We start from the raw sequence: 21452 nt of genomic DNA on the forward strand, positions 1-21452 counted from the left end.
GAAGCTTGACTCTGGCATATATGCCAAAATAAAACTTTGGTGTGCTCAAACATAATCTGTGAGTCACCAATGTATTATTCAATGAGATTTGTAGCTTTATTCTATTTTACAAATGGGCCCAAGAATGGCTACAAGTAATAGCGTACGATGCAAGATGCAACATTTGGACTAAGGCTATATAGTTTTTTTATAATAAGGTAAGATGAAGTGTCCTACCAGGCTGGAACCCCTCTCGGGTCAACCCGGTCTGGATCAGTGGGCCAGACACTTTGAGAGTGGGGCCCCCAATCCTTTAGTTGGAAAGTGGAATCCTTTCCATTAGGGAACATTGGTATAGAGTACGGTGCAAGATTGCAACATTTGAACCGGGCTATATAGTGTTTGATAAACTCTATGAATCACTCCTCAGACATAAAGAAGAACAACAAAAGAGGAGACAGTTTAATGGCAAATAAAAGATGGCATTGTTGCACACTACTTGAAGGTGTAAAAATGATTAGCATCATCTTAGGGTTGCTTTTTGCGCTTTGCATTAGACAATCTGTTGCTCAGGAAAACTACCACAATGCTTTTCTGAATCGTACTTCCTTTCCTCATGGTTTCATTTTTGGTGTTGCTTCTTCTGCTTACCAGGTAGTCACCCATATTACCCAATATTTTACCGAAAAAGCGTCACTTTGAGCCGTGTTTTCTTACAGTGTGCTCGAGAGGGAATTAAAATGAAATTGTTTTTGCATTTCAGTATGAAGGTGCAGTGAAGGAGGATGGTAGAGGTCCCAGCATATGGGATACCTATGTTCACAAGTATCCAGGTAACTCTCTGTTTCTTCCTCTCCCTGGCCTTTATGTTGAACCATGAACTTAGGATTCTATGATAAGACGTGTTTATATTACACTAAGAGGCCAACATCACTCAATTGTATCAATTAAAAGTTTACACACAAAAAAAAAATCAGAAAAAGCACTCCAAACCTTATAAGTTGCTCATATCTCAATACACCCATAATAGCATGGATACATACTGGTCTGGTGTTCTCCAATGGACCACCTTTGGGTAAAGATGGCCGGGTCAGGCTTTGGGTCAAGAACTGGCCTGGTCCACACCAAGCCCACACTGCGCCGGGCCAAAATTTTCAAAACATGGCCTATAGGCCGTGACGCCTAAGCCTAATTTTACTAATTCTAGCGTGCTTTGCCGTGCCGTGTCTTGTCTTGGCTTCCAAAAAAATGTGGCGAAGGCCCGGCCCACGACTTCATGCTCGTGTCAGGCTGTGCTGTGCTTTTTTCTTGCCGGGCCGGGCTTTTCCGGCCCACAGCCATCTTTTACCTTTGTGAGCTGGGAGCAAAGGTGAAGATCCCGGTTTTCTTGTGAGCAGTTGGTATACACAATTTGCAGCAATTTCTTCTATATGATATTAAGTTAAATAGTTTATATTCTGTCATGAACTGTGTTACCTCCGCTAAGCTTCAGGTGCTATGGAACGGAGAGCCAATCGAGAAGTTCCACATGATTAAAAAACACATTTCTGCTTCCTCTGTTTGAAAATAATGTTCATTCTCCAATTTTAGGATGCCTAGAAAATCAATATTTCAGTGTGTTAATTTGCTTGTTCTGTTGACATATAGGTAAAATCAAGGATGGTAGCAATGGAGATGTTGCCACAGATTCTTACCATCGGTATAAAGTATGTAGTTTATTTGCGGTTTGAGAAAAATATGGAGAGGGATTAGATGCTCATCCATTTAAATCCATATCAAATCGACTTGTATTTCAGAACAATTAATTAAGAATGTTTATATTCCTGTACTTGTTATTTGCAGGAAGATGTGAAGCTCATAAAAGAAATGGGATTAGATGCTTATAGATTCTCAATCTCGTGGTCCAGGATACTGCCAAGTAAGAGCCCATTTTGATTTTCAAAAAAGGCATAATTCTTTGAAATCTTCCAATTCAATTTTGTGTTATTTTGTTGTTAAGTGATGGTAAAACAAACTGTCTGTTGGAATTTGCCTCGTGCTAAGAATGGATGTAATCTGATATCGGGTTTTAAGCACGAATGGGTTTGGGATGTGATGATGCGGTAAGTCGTATTTCCCCCCTCGTGTGTGCAGAGAACCTGAGCGGGACCATCAACGGGCATAAAAACACATTTGGTGCACCGGCCTAGCACTAGGTGCACCTAAGAATCTTTCCATTTATGTCAAAAAAAAAAAATCATCCTATTATTAGTAGATTATCATGGTCTCCTCACACTAGGTTCTGGACCATTACATTGTGTGATGCTTTAGTTACACAAATTCTCAAACTTTTCCCTTCTTGGATGTGTTTTCTTCCAGAAGGAAAGCTAAGTGGAGGTGTCAACCGGAAAGGAATCAGATACTACAACAATCTCATCAATGAGCTACTTAACAACGGTATGTAAATCACACCATATTCATGCAATAAGTCAAATTGTTTAATTTGGGCTTCATATTGTTCAAATAATCAACTTATATCTTGACATTGATTGATCAAAGTGCAGGTATAAAGCCCTTCGTCACCCTATTACACGGTGATCTTCCTCAAGCTTTAGAAGACAAATATGGTGGCTTCTTAAGTAGAAACATAATGTAAGCACGACCCTGTTTTGTCGCAGTATAATAATAAAGGAATAACAAGCTGAACCCAGCCCCAGGGAAGCTAGAATTAATTGAAGAGAAATCAAGTACTCCCTCACCTAAATAAGTGTCTCATTTGGTGAAAAACACGGGTATTAGAATTGTGAAAAGTGTGTAAGAAAAACAATGATTGCGAGTGTTTTTATGGGGAAGGGGGAAAAATAGATGATTGTTTATTGATAAAGTGCAAATAAAAGTGGATGTGGGGATGGAAAAGTGGGAAAAGTGTAGAATGTGTAAGAAAAAACAATCATGATTTGTGGAAAAGTGGGAAAAGTGTATGTCCAAAAATAGAAACATGACACTTAAATAGGAATACCCAATTAGGAATACAGGACACTTATTTAAGAATGGAGGGAGGAGTACTTAATTTTAAATGTGTGACACCCCTATGCCAATTTTAAATTTGCTTGATTAGGAGTATCTTGTTTGTGTAATATACTTCGTATATGTCAAATATTTACAACTTACTACATGCAACAACCAGAACCTGCATGGTTCGTTGAGATATTATCATGAAAATGGCTATGTAATAAAATAACACACTTGGAAAAATGGACAAACTCCATTGTGCCTCTAACTTGAATTGTTATGTATTGATGTTTAGCAGTTGACGAATTTTTTATATTTTCTTACAGAAATGACTTTAGGGATTATGCAGAGTTATGCTACAAAAAATTCGGAGACAGGGTTAAGCATTGGATTACACTGAATGAGCCACTATTTTATGACTTAACTGGCTATGCAGTAGGTTATGGACCGCCAGGTCGATGTTCTAAATGGCTTCAGCTCAATTGCTCTGCCGGTGATTCCGGAACTGAGCCGTACATTGTGGCTCACAACCTTATTCTTTCTCATGCGGCAGCTGCCAACTTGTACAAGCTGAAATATCAGGTTAATCACCATCTTTAATTGCTATAAGAACAATCATTTATCTGATCTTTACTATGTAAAACAATGCAGCAATGGCTTACTGTACATAGCAAGTTGTAAATGTGCCATGGTGAAGATAGCGTGGAGGTTGTTTTTGACAAGTTCCTAATGTAGTGCAGGCATCTCAAAAGGGAAAGATTGGGATTGTCTTAGCGACAAATTGGTATGTGCCATTATCAAAGTCTATACAAGACCTCGATGCTACTCAACGAGCACTCGACTTTACAATTGGGTGGTAAGTTATTTCTTTGTTGATAATACAATAGGAGGTTCCGGGACCCAGTCTCGGAAGCTCCTTAAATTCCCGGGAATGTGTCCTGTTGTCAAATAAGTCTAAGAGCATCTCCAATGGTTACTAATAGGGACTTGTAAGCAATTATATATTTTTCTCAAGCTATTTGCCAACCATTGGAGTAAAAAAGAGGGGTTCTAGCTTATTCAAGCAAATTTGCTCTACCAGGCTAATTAGCTTGAAATTTTTCTAGAGGGAAACCCACAGAAAAATTCTGAAAGTTATAAAATTAGGTAAACGTTGTGCTTAACCATTGGAGTACATTCATAGCTAGAAAAGAGGTAGCTTGAAAAAGTGACATGACATTACAAGCTACAACTTAAACTAGCAACCATTGGAGATACTTTAAGGAAGTTTTGAATCATAATAACCCACTGGTTGGTCACTTAAAGACATGTTAATGGCTATTATCCAAATTTGAGGAGATTTCGAGACCGCGTCCCGGAACCTCCACATTTGGCCAAAAAGCGTGGATAATTTGGACATTTTCGGAAACCGGAAACGTTAGAGGTCCGGTCGCTTATCATATACCCCATGGGTCCCGGGGGTCATATTGGGTGCTTAGAACCATCTTCTTGGCCTCCTAAATGGCATTTTAGATGATTTTCTTAAAAACGCGCGCATTGCTTTGATCTAGGAACCAAAACCCTTTAAGCTGTAGTTCAGCCTTGGCATAATCTCTGGTCCACAAGATTTATAACATGTGTTTCCTCTTCTTCATTTGTTATTAGGTTCATGGAACCTTTTACAAGAGGAAATTATCCCGATAGCATGACTTCTTTAGTCAATGATCGATTGCCAAAGTTCACAACAGAGCAGTCAATGACAATAAAAGGATCTCTTGATTTTCTAGGACTCAATTATTACACTGCTTCGTATGTAGCGAATACTCCACCATCATCTCTCAATGGCTCAAGAACGAGATTAAGCTACCTCTCAGATTGGCTTGGTACCTATACAAGTAAGCAGTTCAAAGCACTTGCGATTTGATGATGCTATACTATTGAGATATTGATTATCAACTAACGAATTTTACTGCAGATGAGCGGCATGGAGTTCCCATCGGTCCAAAGGTAAGAATTGAACCATGAGGTCTATAACTGTGAAATTGTTGTTGAAAGTGTCAAAGGGACCAACTCAACCAAAAGCTTAAGCTAATGGTTGAAGCCCCAATATTAGTTTTATATTCTATCACGCCTCTTCAGATGAAAGCCCTTTGGGCTTAAATTGTGTTGTTGCATGGGCCTCCCCATTCCCAGCGCTAAATATTCCACTTTGGAAGGAGGGGTAGATGAGATTTGAACCCGTGACCTTTGTATCACGCTGGCCTCGATACCATGTCAAAGGACCAACTCAACCAAAAGCTTAAGTTAATGGTTGAAAGCCCAAGATTAGTTTTATACTCTATCGGAAAGATTTTACTTCTTATCACACTTTCCTCCGTGGCTTTATTGCTTCATCAATTCCGATTTCAGGGTGCTTCTAATGGGTTTAACATTTATCCAAGAGGGATAAGGGATCTTCTGCTTTACATGAAAAGGAAGTACAAATCACAAGTGATATATATCACTGAAAATGGTAACACTACTTTTCTTGCTCAACTTCTGAATTTGACAAAGTTATCTTCAGAAAAAAATACTCAGTAGTACATTTTCGCGTGTGTCTAATTCTTTGTGCAGGAATTGGTGAGCAGAATAACTCCACATTATCACTTGAAGAGGCCCTCGTTGACACGATAAGGATAGACTACCATTACCACCATTTGCGTTTCCTAAGAGAAGCAATTCAGTAAGGATTCAGACCTGCAATATCTTGCTCAACTACTGTTATAAATAGGGGCCTGTTAAATTTCAGGAACCGGCTGGAACTTGCTGGAACTTGTTGCAACAGGTTCCTGAAAACGGGAACCAAAACCTGTTGCAACAGGTTCCTGAAAATGCGAACCGGGTTCGTTCTGGTTCAAGGACCCTGTCATTTTAAAATTAAGTAAATTATTGCTAATTTATTTTAAAAAGTCTACTTATGATGAGGGCTTAGATTATTTTATAGTTTTGGCTTAAATTGTAATTCTACATTTTTATTTTCCAAAAACTAGCTTGAATTGTTTTATATTTTGGGCATATGAAGCATTTTATATGGCCCGGTCCCTTATTTTGGATATTTTATGTTAGAATCGATGTGTACAGGGTACCCGTTCCGAAAAATTAAGAATCGGAACCGGAACCTGTTTCGACAAGGTCCCAATTTTGTTACTCGGAACCGGAACTTGCACATCAGGTTCCGGTTGTAACACCCCGACAATTCCCTCTTTTCTAAAATAACCTTTTAATATAAAACGTAGAGAATTATCAAGGCATTATCGCCCGTGTGAAAACGTATCGGCTTATTCAGAATTTTGCAGCGGAAAACATAAAACTAACTTTTAGGTTCATAAATAATCTATTACATATTAGGTCCAAACCCATTTAACTGAATTAAGGAAATACGAATGGTACGACAAATTTCAAATCCAAGTTAACAAATTAAATCACTTAATTAAACGAATAGAACTACAAGCTCTCTAATCCCGATCCCAATGATGCATCATCTTCAAACCTGTAGATGGTCAACGCTTATTGATCCTTAAAGACTGCTCACCAAAGATGGGTCATCACAGGATCAATAAGGCATAGCCATGATCAACACACACAAACAAGCACGTAATCAGCAAAGCTGAGTACTACATACTAAAACAACAACAATCCTAGCATGATACTATCAAACCAACAACCCTAACATGATACTAATAAATATAAGTAAGGACAGACAAAACATAATAAATTGACGATTATACTTGACTAGACTAAGCTAGGCTTAATAACCATAATATTATTTTAGTTGAAATAGACAATGGACCGAGTTGACCATCCAGAAGTCTTCACTAAGGAAGACGAGGTACGGGCGCGACTCCGTAACCTCAGTGACCTGCGATATCGAGGAACGTTTAAATAAAAATAGGACACGGTGATCAATCCGGTCCCAGAAAAGGCCATGGGCTACCACCATGAACCCCAACTCCTGTTTGTCCGTCACTTCAGACGTGCACAGTCTAAAGCTATTGCTATTCAGTTTCACTTTACATGATTTACAAATTGAGATTCCGTTATGACTCAACCATTACATAAGACAGACAATTCACATTTGTTCACAACTGTTTTTATCTTGGAATTAAGTGAGTGATCATAAAAGCATCAATCAAGACTCATTCCAACTTAACCAACCTTTCCTTTAACCATGAGCAACCCTGTATATGGGCATAGAGTTTCAACTTACTAAACAAGGTCCTCCGCCCTTATAAAGTAGTGAAAAGATAGAAAGGGAACAACAACCAATTGATCCAACCCAATCATATAGAATAATCTAGTGTTCCCAACCAACATGTTTGTATCAAACATCCATACTAACATGTTACAGTTCCTATAGTGCAAAATAAGTTCAATAAGTTTGTCCAACAGTATTAAACATGCACATTCCATATAACCAAGTTTGTCTATAATATCAACATCACCAAGTTCAACAATAATATCAACATGATTTCAACAATTAGCACACATTCCAAGCACGCAGGTATGTACGTACCTTGTGTAAACAAACTGCAAGACCACTTTAATAATTCAAAAGTCGCCTACGGAGAATTCTCCACCTAACAACAACCAATATAGACTCATATCAATTCATATTGAATTTTCAACAACATTAGGGAGCTTCAAACCCTTCCTAAACATAATTAGAACATTTTTCAATATCGAAACTTGAATATTTGGTTTCCTAGCATCATAATTATTGAATTAGTGATTGAAATTCGTTGAAAACTCTTTGCAAACATCGTACTTTAAATTTTCAGCAATATGAACTCATTTAAAAACTTCACCAAGGCCAATTTACGTTCTTAGAACATCGAAACAATAAATTTAATAAACCACAATCGTCCTACCATGATTTACAACCATTAAAACCTTAAAATTCATACTTTAATAATTAAAACCATTATTTCAATCAAATCGCATAATCCGAATATTAATAATTTAATTATATAAAACATAAAATCTGAAATTTATAGTTAAACCATAAAACTATAATTTAATCCAATAAAACATTAATTAAATTTGTAAACATAATTGAAAATCTAACTTAAATATTATTAACAAACTGAAAATAAATTAGTTTATAATATATAATCTGAATTCTAAATATAAATTATCAAAACTAATAATTTAAATTATGAAAACCTTAATTAAATTATTAAAACATAAATATTACATTAATTAAATAAAAGGGTAAAGAATTAACCAAAAAAAGAGAGGAGAGGGAAGCTGCTGGCCGGCAGGCAGGGCGGCGCGGCAACAGTGGGCGGCGACGCTGGTCGGAGGAGTACGGCGGAGGGTGTCAGCGTCCGCGCGATGGTTGTTGGTGGTGCTGTGCAAGAAAACAATTAAGGAGGGCAACGAAAGGGGAGAACGAAGCAAGAGGTGAGAGGAAGGAGGTGCTTTACCGGCGGCGAACAATCGTTATGGGCGCGGCTGGTGGCGCGGTGGTGGTTGCTGCGAACGAAACTGCGAGTGAGGAGAAGGGATGAAACAACAGAGAAAGAAATAAGGGAGAAGGAGAAGATGAGGAGGTCGAAACCTTACCAGTGGCGTGATGGTGGTCCGACGGCGAGGGAGGCTGCAGCAACGAAAGTGAAGGCGGGAGAGAGGAACGGCGGCGTGAGGGATAGCAGCAAGGAGGAGCGGCGGTGGCTGAAGCAGAGAGTCTTGTGCGTTTTCACGTGAATGGTGAAGCAAGGGTTTGAGAGTTTTCTTTTGTTTCTCTTTTTATTTTTGTTTCACGTGAAGTTGAATAGGAGAAAGGGTTATGGGTTTATTTGGGGTTATTTATTTTGGGCTTTGTTATTTGGGCTAGGATTATAATTGAGTTTATGTTTGAATTCGAAACCGATTATGATTGTTTTCTAAGTAAAAACGTATTTTCGTAATTCAAATTCTTTTCAACATAAAATTCTAAAATTATTTTTGATTTCATAAATCGTTAAAATGTTTAGAATGTAATCAAATAAAATAAATATACGTTAATTATATATTTATTTCTAAAATTTATAAATTCTATTTAAATATAATTAACTATACGTTAAAATATATTAATAAAATGTATAAAATTATGGGGGATTACAATCTACCCCTCTTAAAAGAAGTTTCGTCCCGAAACTTGACAAGAAATTTCCCACACTTTTCCCAAAAGCTTTTAACTTATTCTTACTAGAGAAGTATTTGTGCCACCTAAGTGCACTATTTTGCCAACTCAAGGCTGTTTGTGTTACTCATGAACACCTTTTCTTATGCGGAGAATCTATTTGCTTTGCATCAACTTGTAAAGGTTGCTAAAAATAAGCATAAAATGCATAAAAATACCATAAAAATAGGTAAAAAGCGCGAATTTCTATCGCATTCTACCCCCTTAAAGAAAACGAGTTACGCCCTCGTAACTCACCTCAGGGAATAGCTAATTCAAAATTCTCTTTCGACGAATTCTCTTTCGACGAATTCTCTTTCAAAATTCCCATTTCATTAAAACTACTAACTTTAGACTTTTCACAACAGATGACGAAACAAAAGAACAAGTCACCACGAATTAAATAACGCTTAACTTGCGCGGAGTTAATAGAAAAGTACCAGAATCTATATCGGCAGATCGTTCATCCTCATTCTGATTCATCATGTACAACTTTCCTGGAGCCTTATTCGGGTTGTTGTTATCATTTGCAGGCTTATTATAGTTCTCTTGATTGTTTTGTGCCCCTCCAGGCTTTGAATTTTGACCTCCAGACTGGTTAAACCTCACTTGGTTTCCAGCTTTATTACTATTTTGTTCCTTTCTGTGCTTAGTGAAGCACTCATACTCCCTATGTCCCCTTTTTTGACAATAGTTGCAGGTCACTAATTCTCCGTTGCAGTTCTTACCAGGGTGATTGCTACTGCACATCTTGCAATGATGCACTCTCTTAGATTGGTTCGAATTGTTGTGGTGCCCCTGATTGCTTCTTCCCTGAAAATTTCCATTTCCACTCTCATTCCTATTCACGTTTCTATTCTTCTTGAAATTCCCTCGGTTTTTCCCAGCATCAAACTCTTTTCTTTTCTCCCCAACAACATTTTTCTTGTCCCTTCTAGACTGTAAACCATGAATATGGGCGGTTCTCTCATACGCATTCTCTAAAGGTATAAAGGTTTCTCCACCTAATTCCAACTGGATCTCATCGGTCAACCCTTGCTCAAACATCTGAGCCTTTATCTCCTCTATGGCTACAACCTCAGGTGTAAACTTCGACAACGCTATAAATTTGCTATAATATTCAGCGATGGTCATACTCCCCATCCCAAGGTTTATGAATTCCTGCGCTTTTCGTTTTGTAATAAAAGGAGGATAAAACTTTTCCCTCAATGCAACAACAAATGAGTCCCAATTAAATCTCTCGGCAGTACTTAGCCTAGTTTCATTCTCTCTCCACCACAGATCGGCTTCATCTTTTAGGTAAAGGACAGCTTGACCTACTCTCATACTCATAGGGCAACTCACAGCCTCAAACTGTTTCTCAAACTCCCTAATCCTATTTTCTAAGAAGGTAAGGTCTGATTGTCCCTTGAAGTATGGTGGTTTAACCCTAGCAAGTCTTTCAAACATTTCCCCTGCAGATTTGGGGCGCTCAGTTCTTTACTGAGTCAGCTTTTCCGCCAAAAGGCGAATAGCCACGGCTAGATCATTGTTGTTGGCCATTCTAGAACGTGACCTGCAATTAGAATACTCTACTTTAGGTTTGAAACATCACCTATACGTTATCCCATACAATTTAATACTTGAATTGACCATAAAGATCACCTCAACCAACACTGTTCACATTAATACACATCATCTATGAAGGCACGACAATCGTTTACGAAGGTGCAACGATCGTCTACAAGATGCAATAATCATTGAAAAATAATCATCCTCAATAATTCACGAAAGACATTCACACACTGCACATAAGGCATAACATTTTGAATCATATTGGTCATGAGGGTCTAGATTGGCCCTCACTTCCTTTATGTACTCAAATCATTTAATATTATTGTGGCAATTAAATTGATCCACAATTCACACTGAGTATGCACCCAATAGAAAAATTAATCCATGACGTACTACCTAGAGGTTGGGGTATTATGGAATCCTCAAAATAGAATAAAGAACAATTCCTTGAAAACTTTAACTTTTATTGCTAACTCCATAGAGGTTTATTACATCCTTGAAAATAATAAAGAACATCTCAAACTTCAATAAACTTAAACCTTAAACAGTTGTAGCTTTGCTTGCTACTTATTCTTTAAAACATGAAAGAGCTAATTAACTATTTATGACTTCAAAATATTTGTGGCCTCTTGCCTATCCATCGCTCCTGAAAGTTTTAGGAGTGACTTTAGATCTCAAGATCATCGAACTCTTCTTCAGGGTCTTCATCGGGGTCTTCCTCAGGGTTTGCATCTTCTTCCATGTCTTCATCTTGATTAGGCTCACTTGCCATCTCCTGTTCACTTTCGAGCTCTTCATCTGAATCACTAGAAATCTCAATGGTTGGCTCATGGGTCGCTGGGTTAGGATTCTCTGCCTCAACATCTACATTCTCATTCTCCACAGCTACATCATTTTCCTCTAGGTCATTATTTACACTTACTCCCATAGGTTCTTCTGTAACTGCATCCCAAGCATGACTCCATGAGTTTCTACCCTCCTTGAACCCATTTTCTACGACCTCAATAATGGTGGTCAGGATCTCTACGTCATATCTCTACCTACCATCCCTAGTCTCATACTTAATCAACTTTGGTGTTCCATCATCAGAATGCATGTCTTTAAACTTTTCCTTGAGTTCTAGGTATGGAAATTTGTTAGGTAAGCAATTAATGATAGTGGCTGCTATGATATCCTTTCTCATTAAGATAGGTTGCCCTTGAACCTTAGCATAATATTCACATCCAAACACAATTTTCTTCACATAAATATCTGGGGTTTCTATATCAAGTTTCTCGAAGGATCCTATATTGGTATACTTGGAAAGAAACATTTTATTCCTGAAATAAACAATTCAAGGTCTCACTAACGATTTTCCAGCCAAAACATAAACAAGGTTCAGTAATCAATAAGTTTGGTGGAATCAAACAATTCTTTATGCACATGTAAATGTAACACTTAAACAATTAGCACACGCACGTACATAACAATCAATTTCTAATGCTAGCGTTGACTAGCTACTAATGCACATATAATTCTATCTTATATGCCCTTCTTATACTACCCATCTCTCATAAACTAAATCATTGAAATAATTTAAATGACGAAGTAAAAGAACGATAATATAAGAAAATTATAACATAGAATAATAACATAAATAAAAATATAAAATAAATAAAGTAAATCATTGAAATAATTTAAATGACGAAGTAAAAGAACGATAATATAAGAAAATTATAACATAGAATAATAACATAAATAAAAATATAAAATAAATAAAGTAAAATGAATTAAGTAAATGCGTAGCGAATAAATTCGAAAATAAAGTTATTAATTCGAAAAAGATTTTATATTTCCTAACTAACGAATTCTAACTTTTAAACCAACTAAAAAAAAAATTGAACTCCATTTTTAAAAAAAATAAATAAATTGTATTTATATTATTTTTATTTATTTGTTTGAATAATAAATAATAAAAAAAATAAAAATGTCCAAAGTATCACTTTAACTTGGAAAAATAATTTGATTTCGAACGTAAATAAGGAATATCGTATACTTTCAAACAAGATAAAAGGAAATCGGCCCCCCCAAAAAAAAGTACCAATTTTTGAACACTATAATCCGTAGAAACTCGATTTTTAAGAAATTTATTTTGAATAACTAGATGGTTAGGCGCCTAGAAATTTATTAAAATAAAACCTTAGCTTCTAGATACCACTTTGTAACACCCCGACAATTCCCTCTTTTCTAAAATAACCTTTTAATATAAAACGTAGAGAATTATCAAGGCATTATCGCCCGTGTGAAAACGTATCGGCTTATTCAGAATTTTGCAGCGGAAAACATAAAACTAACTTTTAGGTTCATAAATAATCTATTACATATTAGGTCCAAACCCATTTAACTGAATTAAGGAAATACGAATGGTACGACAAATTTCAAATCCAAGTTAACAAATTAAATCACTTAATTAAACGAATAGAACTACAAGCTCTCTAATCCCGATCCCAATGATGCATCATCTTCAAACCTGTAGATGGTCAACGCTTATTGATCCTTAAAGACTGCTCACCAAAGATGGGTCATCACAGGATCAATAAGGCATAGCCATGATCAACACACACAAACAAGCACGTAATCAGCAAAGCTGAGTACTACATACTAAAACAACAACAATCCTAGCATGATACTATCAAACCAACAACCCTAACATGATACTAATAAATATAAGTAAGGACAGACAAAACATAATAAATTGACGATTATACTTGACTAGACTAAGCTAGGCTTAATAACCATAATATTATTTTAGTTGAAATAGACAATGGACCGAGTTGACCATCCAGAAGTCTTCACTAAGGAAGACGAGGTACGGGCGCGACTCCGTAACCTCAGTGACCTGCGATATCGAGGAACGTTTAAATAAAAATAGGACACGGTGATCAATCCGGTCCCAGAAAAGGCCATGGGCTACCACCATGAACCCCAACTCCTGTTTGTCCGTCACTTCAGACGTGCACAGTCTAAAGCTATTGCTATTCAGTTTCACTTTACATGATTTACAAATTGAGATTCCGTTATGACTCAACCATTACATAAGACAGACAATTCACATTTGTTCACAACTGTTTTTATCTTGGAATTAAGTGAGTGATCATAAAAGCATCAATCAAGACTCATTCCAACTTAACCAACCTTTCCTTTAACCATGAGCAACCCTGTATATGGGCATAGAGTTTCAACTTACTAAACAAGGTCCTCCGCCCTTATAAAGTAGTGAAAAGATAGAAAGGGAACAACAACCAATTGATCCAACCCAATCATATAGAATAATCTAGTGTTCCCAACCAACATGTTTGTATCAAACATCCATACTAACATGTTACAGTTCCTATAGTGCAAAATAAGTTCAATAAGTTTGTCCAACAGTATTAAACATGCACATTCCATATAACCAAGTTTGTCTATAATATCAACATCACCAAGTTCAACAATAATATCAACATGATTTCAACAATTAGCACACATTCCAAGCACGCAGGTATGTACGTACCTTGTGTAAACAAACTGCAAGACCACTTTAATAATTCAAAAGTCGCCTACGGAGAATTCTCCACCTAACAACAACCAATATAGACTCATATCAATTCATATTGAATTTTCAACAACATTAGGGAGCTTCAAACCCTTCCTAAACATAATTAGAACATTTTTCAATATCGAAACTTGAATATTTGGTTTCCTAGCATCATAATTATTGAATTAGTGATTGAAATTCGTTGAAAACTCTTTGCAAACATCGTACTTTAAATTTTCAGCAATATGAACTCATTTAAAAACTTCACCAAGGCCAATTTACGTTCTTAGAACATCGAAACAATAAATTTAATAAACCACAATCGTCCTACCATGATTTACAACCATTAAAACCTTAAAATTCATACTTTAATAATTAAAACCATTATTTCAATCAAATCGCATAATCCGAATATTAATAATTTAATTATATAAAACATAAAATCTGAAATTTATAGTTAAACCATAAAACTATAATTTAATCCAATAAAACATTAATTAAATTTGTAAACATAATTGAAAATCTAACTTAAATATTATTAACAAACTGAAAATAAATTAGTTTATAATATATAATCTGAATTCTAAATATAAATTATCAAAACTAATAATTTAAATTATGAAAACCTTAATTAAATTATTAAAACATAAATATTACATTAATTAAATAAAAGGGTAAAGAATTAACCAAAAAAAGAGAGGAGAGGGAAGCTGCTGGCCGGCAGGCAGGGCGGCGCGGCAACAGTGGGCGGCGACGCTGGTCGGAGGAGTACGGCGGAGGGTGTCAGCGTCCGCGCGATGGTTGTTGGTGGTGCTGTGCAAGAAAACAATTAAGGAGGGCAACGAAAGGGGAGAACGAAGCAAGAGGTGAGAGGAAGGAGGTGCTTTACCGGCGGCGAACAATCGTTATGGGCGCGGCTGGTGGCGCGGTGGTGGTTGCTGCGAACGAAACTGCGAGTGAGGAGAAGGGATGAAACAACAGAGAAAGAAATAAGGGAGAAGGAGAAGATGAGGAGGTCGAAACCTTACCAGTGGCGTGATGGTGGTCCGACGGCGAGGGAGGCTGCAGCAACGAAAGTGAAGGCGGGAGAGAGGAACGGCGGCGTGAGGGATAGCAGCAAGGAGGAGCGGCGGTGGCTGAAGCAGAGAGTCTTGTGCGTTTTCACGTGAATGGTGAAGCAAGGGTTTGAGAGTTTTCTTTTGTTTCTCTTTTTATTTTTGTTTCACGTGAAGTTGAATAGGAGAAAGGGTTATGGGTTTATTTGGGGTTATTTATTTTGGGCTTTGTTATTTGGGCTAGGATTATAATTGAGTTTATGTTTGAATTCGAAACCGATTATGATTGTTTTCTAAGTAAAAACGTATTTTCGTAATTCAAATTCTTTTCAACATAAAATTCTAAAATTATTTTTGATTTCATAAATCGTTAAAATGTTTAGAATGTAATCAAATAAAATAAATATACGTTAATTATATATTTATTTCTAAAATTTATAAATTCTATTTAAATATAATTAACTATACGTTAAAATATATTAATAAAATGTATAAAATTATGGGGGATTACACCGGTTCCGGTTCCGATTCAGGGTACCGTGACTTTTTGCTCACCCCTAGTTATAAATATTATTTTTGTTGTGAATTTTGTCAACTAGTTTAGGACGGAGGGAATGATGGTTAACTTAACTAACACATGCTGTTTTTGACAGAAATGGTGTTGATGTAAGGGGATACTTTGCATGGTCACTGCTGGACAATTTTGAATGGAGTTTAGGTTACACAATCAGATACGGGATCAGTTATGTCGATTTCAGAAACGGATTGAAGAGGTACCCTAAAAGCTCTGCTTTTTGGTTCAAAAAATTCCTGCATAAATGAGTTCATCTGATTTTCTATATGTATTTCAGACATGCATTATCCCCTAGTTGTGTATTTTGTTTTGCCACTCTTTAGATGTCTTACTCAAACAGTCAGAATCTTATAAACTGGCAATTTGTACCAAACTTCCAAGATTTCTGCTACTGAATGTACTCTTGCCTGATAATCTGACGGCATGTATTACAAGAAAAACCAATTCTTACTAATGAATTAGTATGAGTTGAATGAGCTTGTTCATGGGACTTCACGTATTTTTTAAGGTCAATAAAAATAAGGAAAAATTAATTCTAAAAATACAACATTTAAAATACAGCATGTTGTGAATTTATTACTTATTGTAGCTAGTCATTGTAGAAGGGAGCCCTCTAAAAGAAGATAGGTCCAATATGTTATTCTTAGTTAAACGAAAAGTACCTTTTTAAGCAGACCGCTTAAAGGTTGTATCTTTAGAATCAATTTTCCCTACAAATAATGGAGAACCATTGTTGCATCATTGGAGAAGTGCAAAAACTCAAAGAAACAACCTCTGCATCTCTACAAAATAAAAAAAACTCAGGGCTATTCAGTTCGACTGATGGTCATTATTACAAACAACAAGATACAAAACAAGCCTAAAAGCACAAAAGATTTTAAATCACATTATTACAAACAACAAGATACAAAACAAGCCTAAAAGCACAAAAGATTTTAAATCACATGATATTCATATAACACCCAATATCTTCAAAGTTCATCATAATCATACTCATCAGGGCTCGGGAGAGCTCCAGGATTGCTGCGTATGTCAAGACCGCGGTTTTTCTGGGGCACGAAGCTATGAATGACAGGAGCATTGTCACCCATTACAAACACACCATACAAATACTCAACCCCATCTTCCACATTAACATTGATTTGTCCATAGTTGTTATACTTAAAGTAATAAGCCACCTCATTTTCAGCATGTGAAGCATATGATGCATCAACACCGATACCCTCAAACACGGTACCCTTTAGTAGAGGAATGAATTGACCGATCTGACCTTGCGTAATCAGTTGAGGGTTAGAACCATAGTTTATATGTGCACATAAGTTTCCCTTGAAGAAATAAGCTTCATCTTCTGCTGATTTCAACTCACATGCCGAATCTATGCCATTCTCAAACACGGTTCCTTTTAAGAAAGGAAACATCTCAACGACAGTCATTGGACCTTTGACTATCGTGTCATTCCTGGTGTCTGGTGCATAGTTTATCAAAAGACAAAGATTCGCGCAAAAGATGAACGCTTCATCATCACGCGATTTCAATGCACCATCAATTCCATGCTCTCCGAAAGGTGTATATTCGAGGGACTTGAACATTTCCGAAACAAAAGATGGACCGTCTACTACATGGTCGTGTGTGCCCCCGGGATCATAGTTCAATAACGTAACCAAGTTTTGTAAAACGTAATAGGCTTCGTTTGTATGAGATGAACGAAGTGCAGCACTCATGTATACGTCGAGATTAGCAACATCATTAGCATACCAATTAATGATATTGGTATTGTTGTTGTTGTTGTTTGATGACTGATATACAGTTTGTGACAGGGGAGTCCTGTTTGAGTCTGTGTAATCAGATACTGGGTTCTGAATGTTGAGAAGTTTTAAAGGATGAGATTGTGGACTGAAGTTGTTGTTTATTAGTAGCACATTGTTAGCTCTTTCTATTGTTGTAGTCCTGCATACATAAACATAAATATTACCTTAATCAGTGAACCTTAAAGTACATTTGTAGAATTGTAGCAGAAGGTGTAAATAGCAGTGCGACTACCCTGCATCTGATGCCAGAATAAGCAGATGTAATACATATACATACATTGACCAATTTGGTACTGTTCATGGAGTGTATAACAGTGATCTAATTTATTAAGGATGATCTAACCATAGTACTTACTAGACATGTCAAAAATTGACCCAACCCGGAAAAACTGGGTCTTGAACAAGATATTATGGCCCGAAACCCGGTTGTATCCGAACCCGAACAACCCGAAAAGTAATGGGTCAAAACCTGACCGAACCCATTTTTGACCTGACCGGTTGAAAATAGTTGTATTTGTAATAACAAATGAGATTATAATGAACTTTAAACAAAATAAACATGGTGTTTTTACTGTTGGGTGTAATTTGATTTTGATTTGAATTATACTTCATTTTATGGTTGAATTTGACTAATATAAGCTTATGTAAGAAAATTTGATAGTTTGTGCACTTCTTTGTCTTTGTATATATTTATTACCCAAATTTATGAAAATATAACACGCGTTTTGAAATTTATTAAACCGAACCCGAAAGTACATTTGTATAACCCAAACCGACCCGTCCCGACAGACCCGTTTAACAGGTCTAGTGCTACTTACCCATCTGGATTACCAGTAAGTCTGAAAAGTTGAGCAGATCGAACATACTGAGAAGCAATTCCACCAACAAAAACAACCTCATCCAACCTCTTAAACTTCCTGTCATTCTTTTCACCAAGAGTCAATGAAGTCCATATACCTCCCGGTGCATAGATCTCGTACCTGTAAACTTCAACTGTCTTTGAGTTCCCGTCACCGGTTGCTACCGGCGGATACCAAGAGTTGCTAACGGTGGTGCTAATAAACGCAAAATCAGACGTTTTCCTCGAGTCCAAAGGCCTCCCACGGCCTTGCACGTAGGAATGCAGATCGTAGGAGGTCTTGTCGTGGACTCTATTTTTGTGATGTGCCTGAAAACCAATTTTTGAAGTTAGGAGGGCAAATGAGCCGAGAATCTGAATAAACTACTCGGGTTCGGGGTTGGTTAAAGCTCGTTCATGTTCGTTTATTTAATAAATGAGTCGAACTTGAACAAATTTTGAAGTTCGAACATGAACAAGAACATGAACATATGTATGCTCATTCACTTAAGTTCATGAACAACTCGTTTATTTATGTTCATGAACAAGCTAGCTCGTCTATTTATGTTTTATAATCAAAAGTATCATACATTACTGCTTTAATGTAGATCAAAATCGTATTTTGACCTTTAATTAACATCCAAAAAAAAAATATCATTGAATAAAAATATAATATAATTTAAGTTGTTAAATTAGTGTCAAAGCTTAAGTTGTTAAATTGGTTTTGGATCATTTTTTGTGATGTACCTGAAAACCATGCTGAAAGACGTCACCGTAAGGGGCGAGATCCCACCGGAAAACTTGCCGGAGAACGTCTTTATCGCCTTCAGACGATCGGTAAATAATGTCTTGCAGCTTCAGCTTATCATGGTTGACCTGATAAACTGTATCACCTAAAGTTTGAGCTTCCTGCAAGTCTTCAGAACTCAGAGGTTGAGGAAATTTTGATGCACAGCCTCTCAGTGAAGATTTAGCAGCTGACATTTTAGTCTGATCTCCTTGTATGGAGTTTCCCATTGTCACTATAAGCATCAGAACAAGTAAATTTAAACATATCAATGTTTTTTTAGGGTGAATGTAGCGTGCCACGTCAGCAATTTCCGATATCACTGTCAGTTTTCGGTATCACTTCAGTTTTCGGTATAACTATCAGTTTTCCGGTATCACTGTTAGTTTTCGGTATCACTGTCAGATTTCAGTTTTTGGTAATATAACTAATCATATTATTTATATTGAATCATGAACTAAAAATAATAATCGTACTTATAATAATCATGTTAATTTTGAAAACTGACAACAAAAAACTACTCTGAGAAAAGTGGAAACAAAAAACGATACCGAACAAATTGGCAAAAGAGTTTGCCAGGTACAACCGGTAGAGGTAGATTCTACCTTAGCGACAATTAGAACACAAATCCCTATTATATAAGCTAAATCTTGATTTTAATTAATTCATTAATAAAGAGTTATACGATATAGAAATATAAATCTAACTAATACGTAATAAATAAATAACAAATTAAATCAAAAAGGGTTTATTTCATCATGCACTATGGGTCTATGGTATTTTCCTTTCTTGTACTTCTAAAAATTTCTATCTTATTTTTTCCAACAATAAAAATTCTTAATTAGAAGACTAATACCTGAATCACAAATTCTTACTTATAATGGGTGTACAATAAATATTGTACACCGGAGTAAAAGTTGACTAAAAATGCTTAAAAGTTACATTTATATATGTAAAAGTTGTCTATTTTTTAATGATAAATTTTTTCATTTGAATAAAAATTATTTCTTCAAAATCACTAATAATGTATAAATTAATCATTTAACCCTTTAAAATGTTTATCTATCAACTTTTTAATTTTATAATATAAAAGTTACAGAAAAATAGGGTAAAGTTACAAAAAACTGCATAAAAATTATCTTAGTGTACAATAAATTTATTGTACACCTTGTGCGCGCAAGACCTTTTGTACCTGAATAAGCAGCTTCGAGCTTGAGCAGCTTCAAAACTGATTTCTCTCTTTTTTATGTTGAAAGGTTGCTAATGATCTTCCTTTTATAGAATTATCCTCCCAAATATTCGATTGTGTGAATACTATGAACGTGTTACACGATTCGTTTGCATATACGACCGTACATAATAATAATGTGCAGTAATACTTCTTCTGTTCTTTTTTAAATGACACAATTATTTAGGTACGTTTGTCAATGCACGATTTCAAACATTAATATCTTTCATTATGGATAAGAAAAAATTATAAAAAGTTGATATTTAAAAACTATTCATTAAGACGGATCTAACAAGATCCCACACCACTATGTTTTTTCTTATGTACATAAATCACAAAAGGAAGTCAAATGAGTTTGACGTAAATAGTGTCAAAAACTCAATTGTATCATACAATAAGAACGGGGAAGTAGCTGATTAGAAAACGTGCTAAAATATTTATTTTAAACAATAAGTTGGTGGATATTCACTTCCAAAAAGGAAAGGACCAAAATCCATGCATGTTACTTATGACGACCAAATTTGGTTTACTTACTCCTGTTTCTTTCTAGATATAATGGTCCTGGTTTAACTGTTAAAATAATGAATAACAAAAAATGACAAATAAATTAATGGTTAACAATTAAATTATCAAGGTTTCCCTAAAACAATTAATCAAGGTGGACAAGTGAAGTGGTGGCATTCATATCTATGACAAGGATGATTTAAATGTTTTTTAGGAATAGGTTAGTCAATAGTCATTACTCCATACTTGAGAAACAGGTAATCACAGTTTAACCACACTTTCTAGAAAGCCGTACCTCCTATGTTTTTTCATGTCAACCAAACTTCACCTTAACCTTGATAAATGTTATAAAGCACTTGGGTTAAGATGGTTGTGCAGAGTGGGCTTGGCATGGACC

General features: G+C 36.0%; 3 protein-coding genes and 1 long non-coding RNA gene across 7 annotated transcripts; 1 reads left to right on the forward strand and 3 right to left on the reverse strand.

Annotated features, from left to right (window-relative positions):
- The first annotated feature begins 232 nt into the window (after window positions 1-232).
- LOC110802120 (beta-glucosidase 13) lies at window positions 233-16363 on the forward strand. Its single transcript, XM_022007553.2, has 13 exons — window positions 233-633; window positions 743-812; window positions 1627-1685; window positions 1822-1897; window positions 2338-2415; window positions 2523-2610; window positions 3297-3552; window positions 3711-3826; window positions 4615-4844; window positions 4925-4956; window positions 5359-5461; window positions 5563-5671; window positions 15970-16363. Exons 1-13 carry the CDS (start codon window positions 394-396, stop codon window positions 16136-16138), a joined length of 1626 nt encoding a protein of 541 aa, XP_021863245.2. The 5' UTR covers window positions 233-393; the 3' UTR covers window positions 16139-16363.
- Window positions 5678-11665, reverse strand: LOC110781682 (uncharacterized). 3 transcript variants are annotated; one of them, XR_008932856.1, is made up of 5 exons: window positions 8554-9359; window positions 8415-8463; window positions 8213-8338; window positions 7502-7565; window positions 6210-6512 (listed from the first exon to the last, which is right to left on the reverse strand). XR_008932856.1 is itself a non-coding variant. In XM_056843600.1 (3 exons), the coding sequence occupies exons 1-2, from the start codon at window positions 10598-10600 to the stop codon at window positions 7537-7539; spliced, it is 1038 nt and encodes a 345-aa protein (XP_056699578.1). In that variant the 5' UTR covers window positions 10601-11665; the 3' UTR covers window positions 5678-6512; window positions 7502-7536. The 3 variants fall into 3 exon arrangements, 1 of the variants encoding a protein (XP_056699578.1); XR_008932855.1 differs by having other exon boundaries at window positions 6217-6512; window positions 8415-8475; window positions 8554-9099; XM_056843600.1 differs by lacking the exons at window positions 8213-8338; window positions 8415-8463; window positions 8554-9359 and adding an exon at window positions 9592-11665 and having other exon boundaries at window positions 5678-6512.
- Window positions 12804-15726, reverse strand: LOC130472476 (uncharacterized). The gene is made up of 5 exons (XR_008932857.1): window positions 15290-15726; window positions 15151-15211; window positions 14949-15074; window positions 14238-14301; window positions 12804-13248 (listed from the first exon to the last, which is right to left on the reverse strand). It is a non-coding gene; the product is annotated as an uncharacterized lncRNA (long non-coding RNA).
- Window positions 16364-16665: 302 nt separating the features above from the next.
- Window positions 16666-20583, reverse strand: LOC110802131 (uncharacterized). Of its 2 annotated transcripts, XM_056843597.1 has the most exons (4): window positions 20516-20583; window positions 19284-19558; window positions 18517-18866; window positions 16666-17837 (listed from the first exon to the last, which is right to left on the reverse strand). In XM_056843597.1, the coding sequence occupies exons 2-4, from the start codon at window positions 19551-19553 to the stop codon at window positions 16862-16864; spliced, it is 1596 nt and encodes a 531-aa protein (XP_056699575.1). In that variant the 5' UTR covers window positions 19554-19558; window positions 20516-20583; the 3' UTR covers window positions 16666-16861. The 2 variants fall into 2 exon arrangements, with proteins under 2 accessions (XP_056699575.1, XP_021863253.2); XM_022007561.2 differs by lacking the exon at window positions 20516-20583 and having other exon boundaries at window positions 19284-20035.
- Window positions 20584-21452: the final 869 nt, after the last annotated feature.

Source organism: Spinacia oleracea, chromosome 4 (assembly GCF_020520425.1).
Source record: "Spinacia oleracea cultivar Varoflay chromosome 4, BTI_SOV_V1, whole genome shotgun sequence".
NCBI lineage: Eukaryota > Viridiplantae > Streptophyta > Magnoliopsida > Caryophyllales > Amaranthaceae > Spinacia > Spinacia oleracea.

Coding starts and splice junctions, on each gene's coding strand:
- LOC110802131 (XM_022007561.2), bottom strand. CDS start 19,568: ATGCTTATAGTGACAATGGGAAACTCCATACAAGGAGATCAGACTAAA. Junction 18,867..19,283: donor TCTTTCAGCATGGTTTTCAG/GTACATCACAAA, acceptor ATTGGTTTTCAG/GCACATCACAAAAATAGAGT. Junction 17,838..18,516: donor CTTACTGGTAATCCAGATGG/GTAAGTAGCACT, acceptor TTATGTATGCAG/GACTACAACAATAGAAAGAG.
- LOC110802120 (XM_022007553.2), top strand. CDS start 394: ATGAATCACTCCTCAGACATAAAGAAGAACAACAAAAGAGGAGACAGT. Junction 1,898..2,337: donor GTGGTCCAGGATACTGCCAA/GTAAGAGCCCAT, acceptor GTTTTCTTCCAG/AAGGAAAGCTAAGTGGAGGT. Junction 2,416..2,522: donor CAATGAGCTACTTAACAACG/GTATGTAAATCA, acceptor ATCAAAGTGCAG/GTATAAAGCCCTTCGTCACC.
- LOC110781682 (XM_056843600.1), bottom strand. CDS start 10,600: ATGTTTGAAAGACTTGCTAGGGTTAAACCACCATACTTCAAGGGACAA. Junction 7,566..9,591: donor ATCTGCCGATATAGATTCTG/GTACTTTTCTAT, acceptor GGTTGTTGTTAG/GTGGAGAATTCTCCGTAGGC.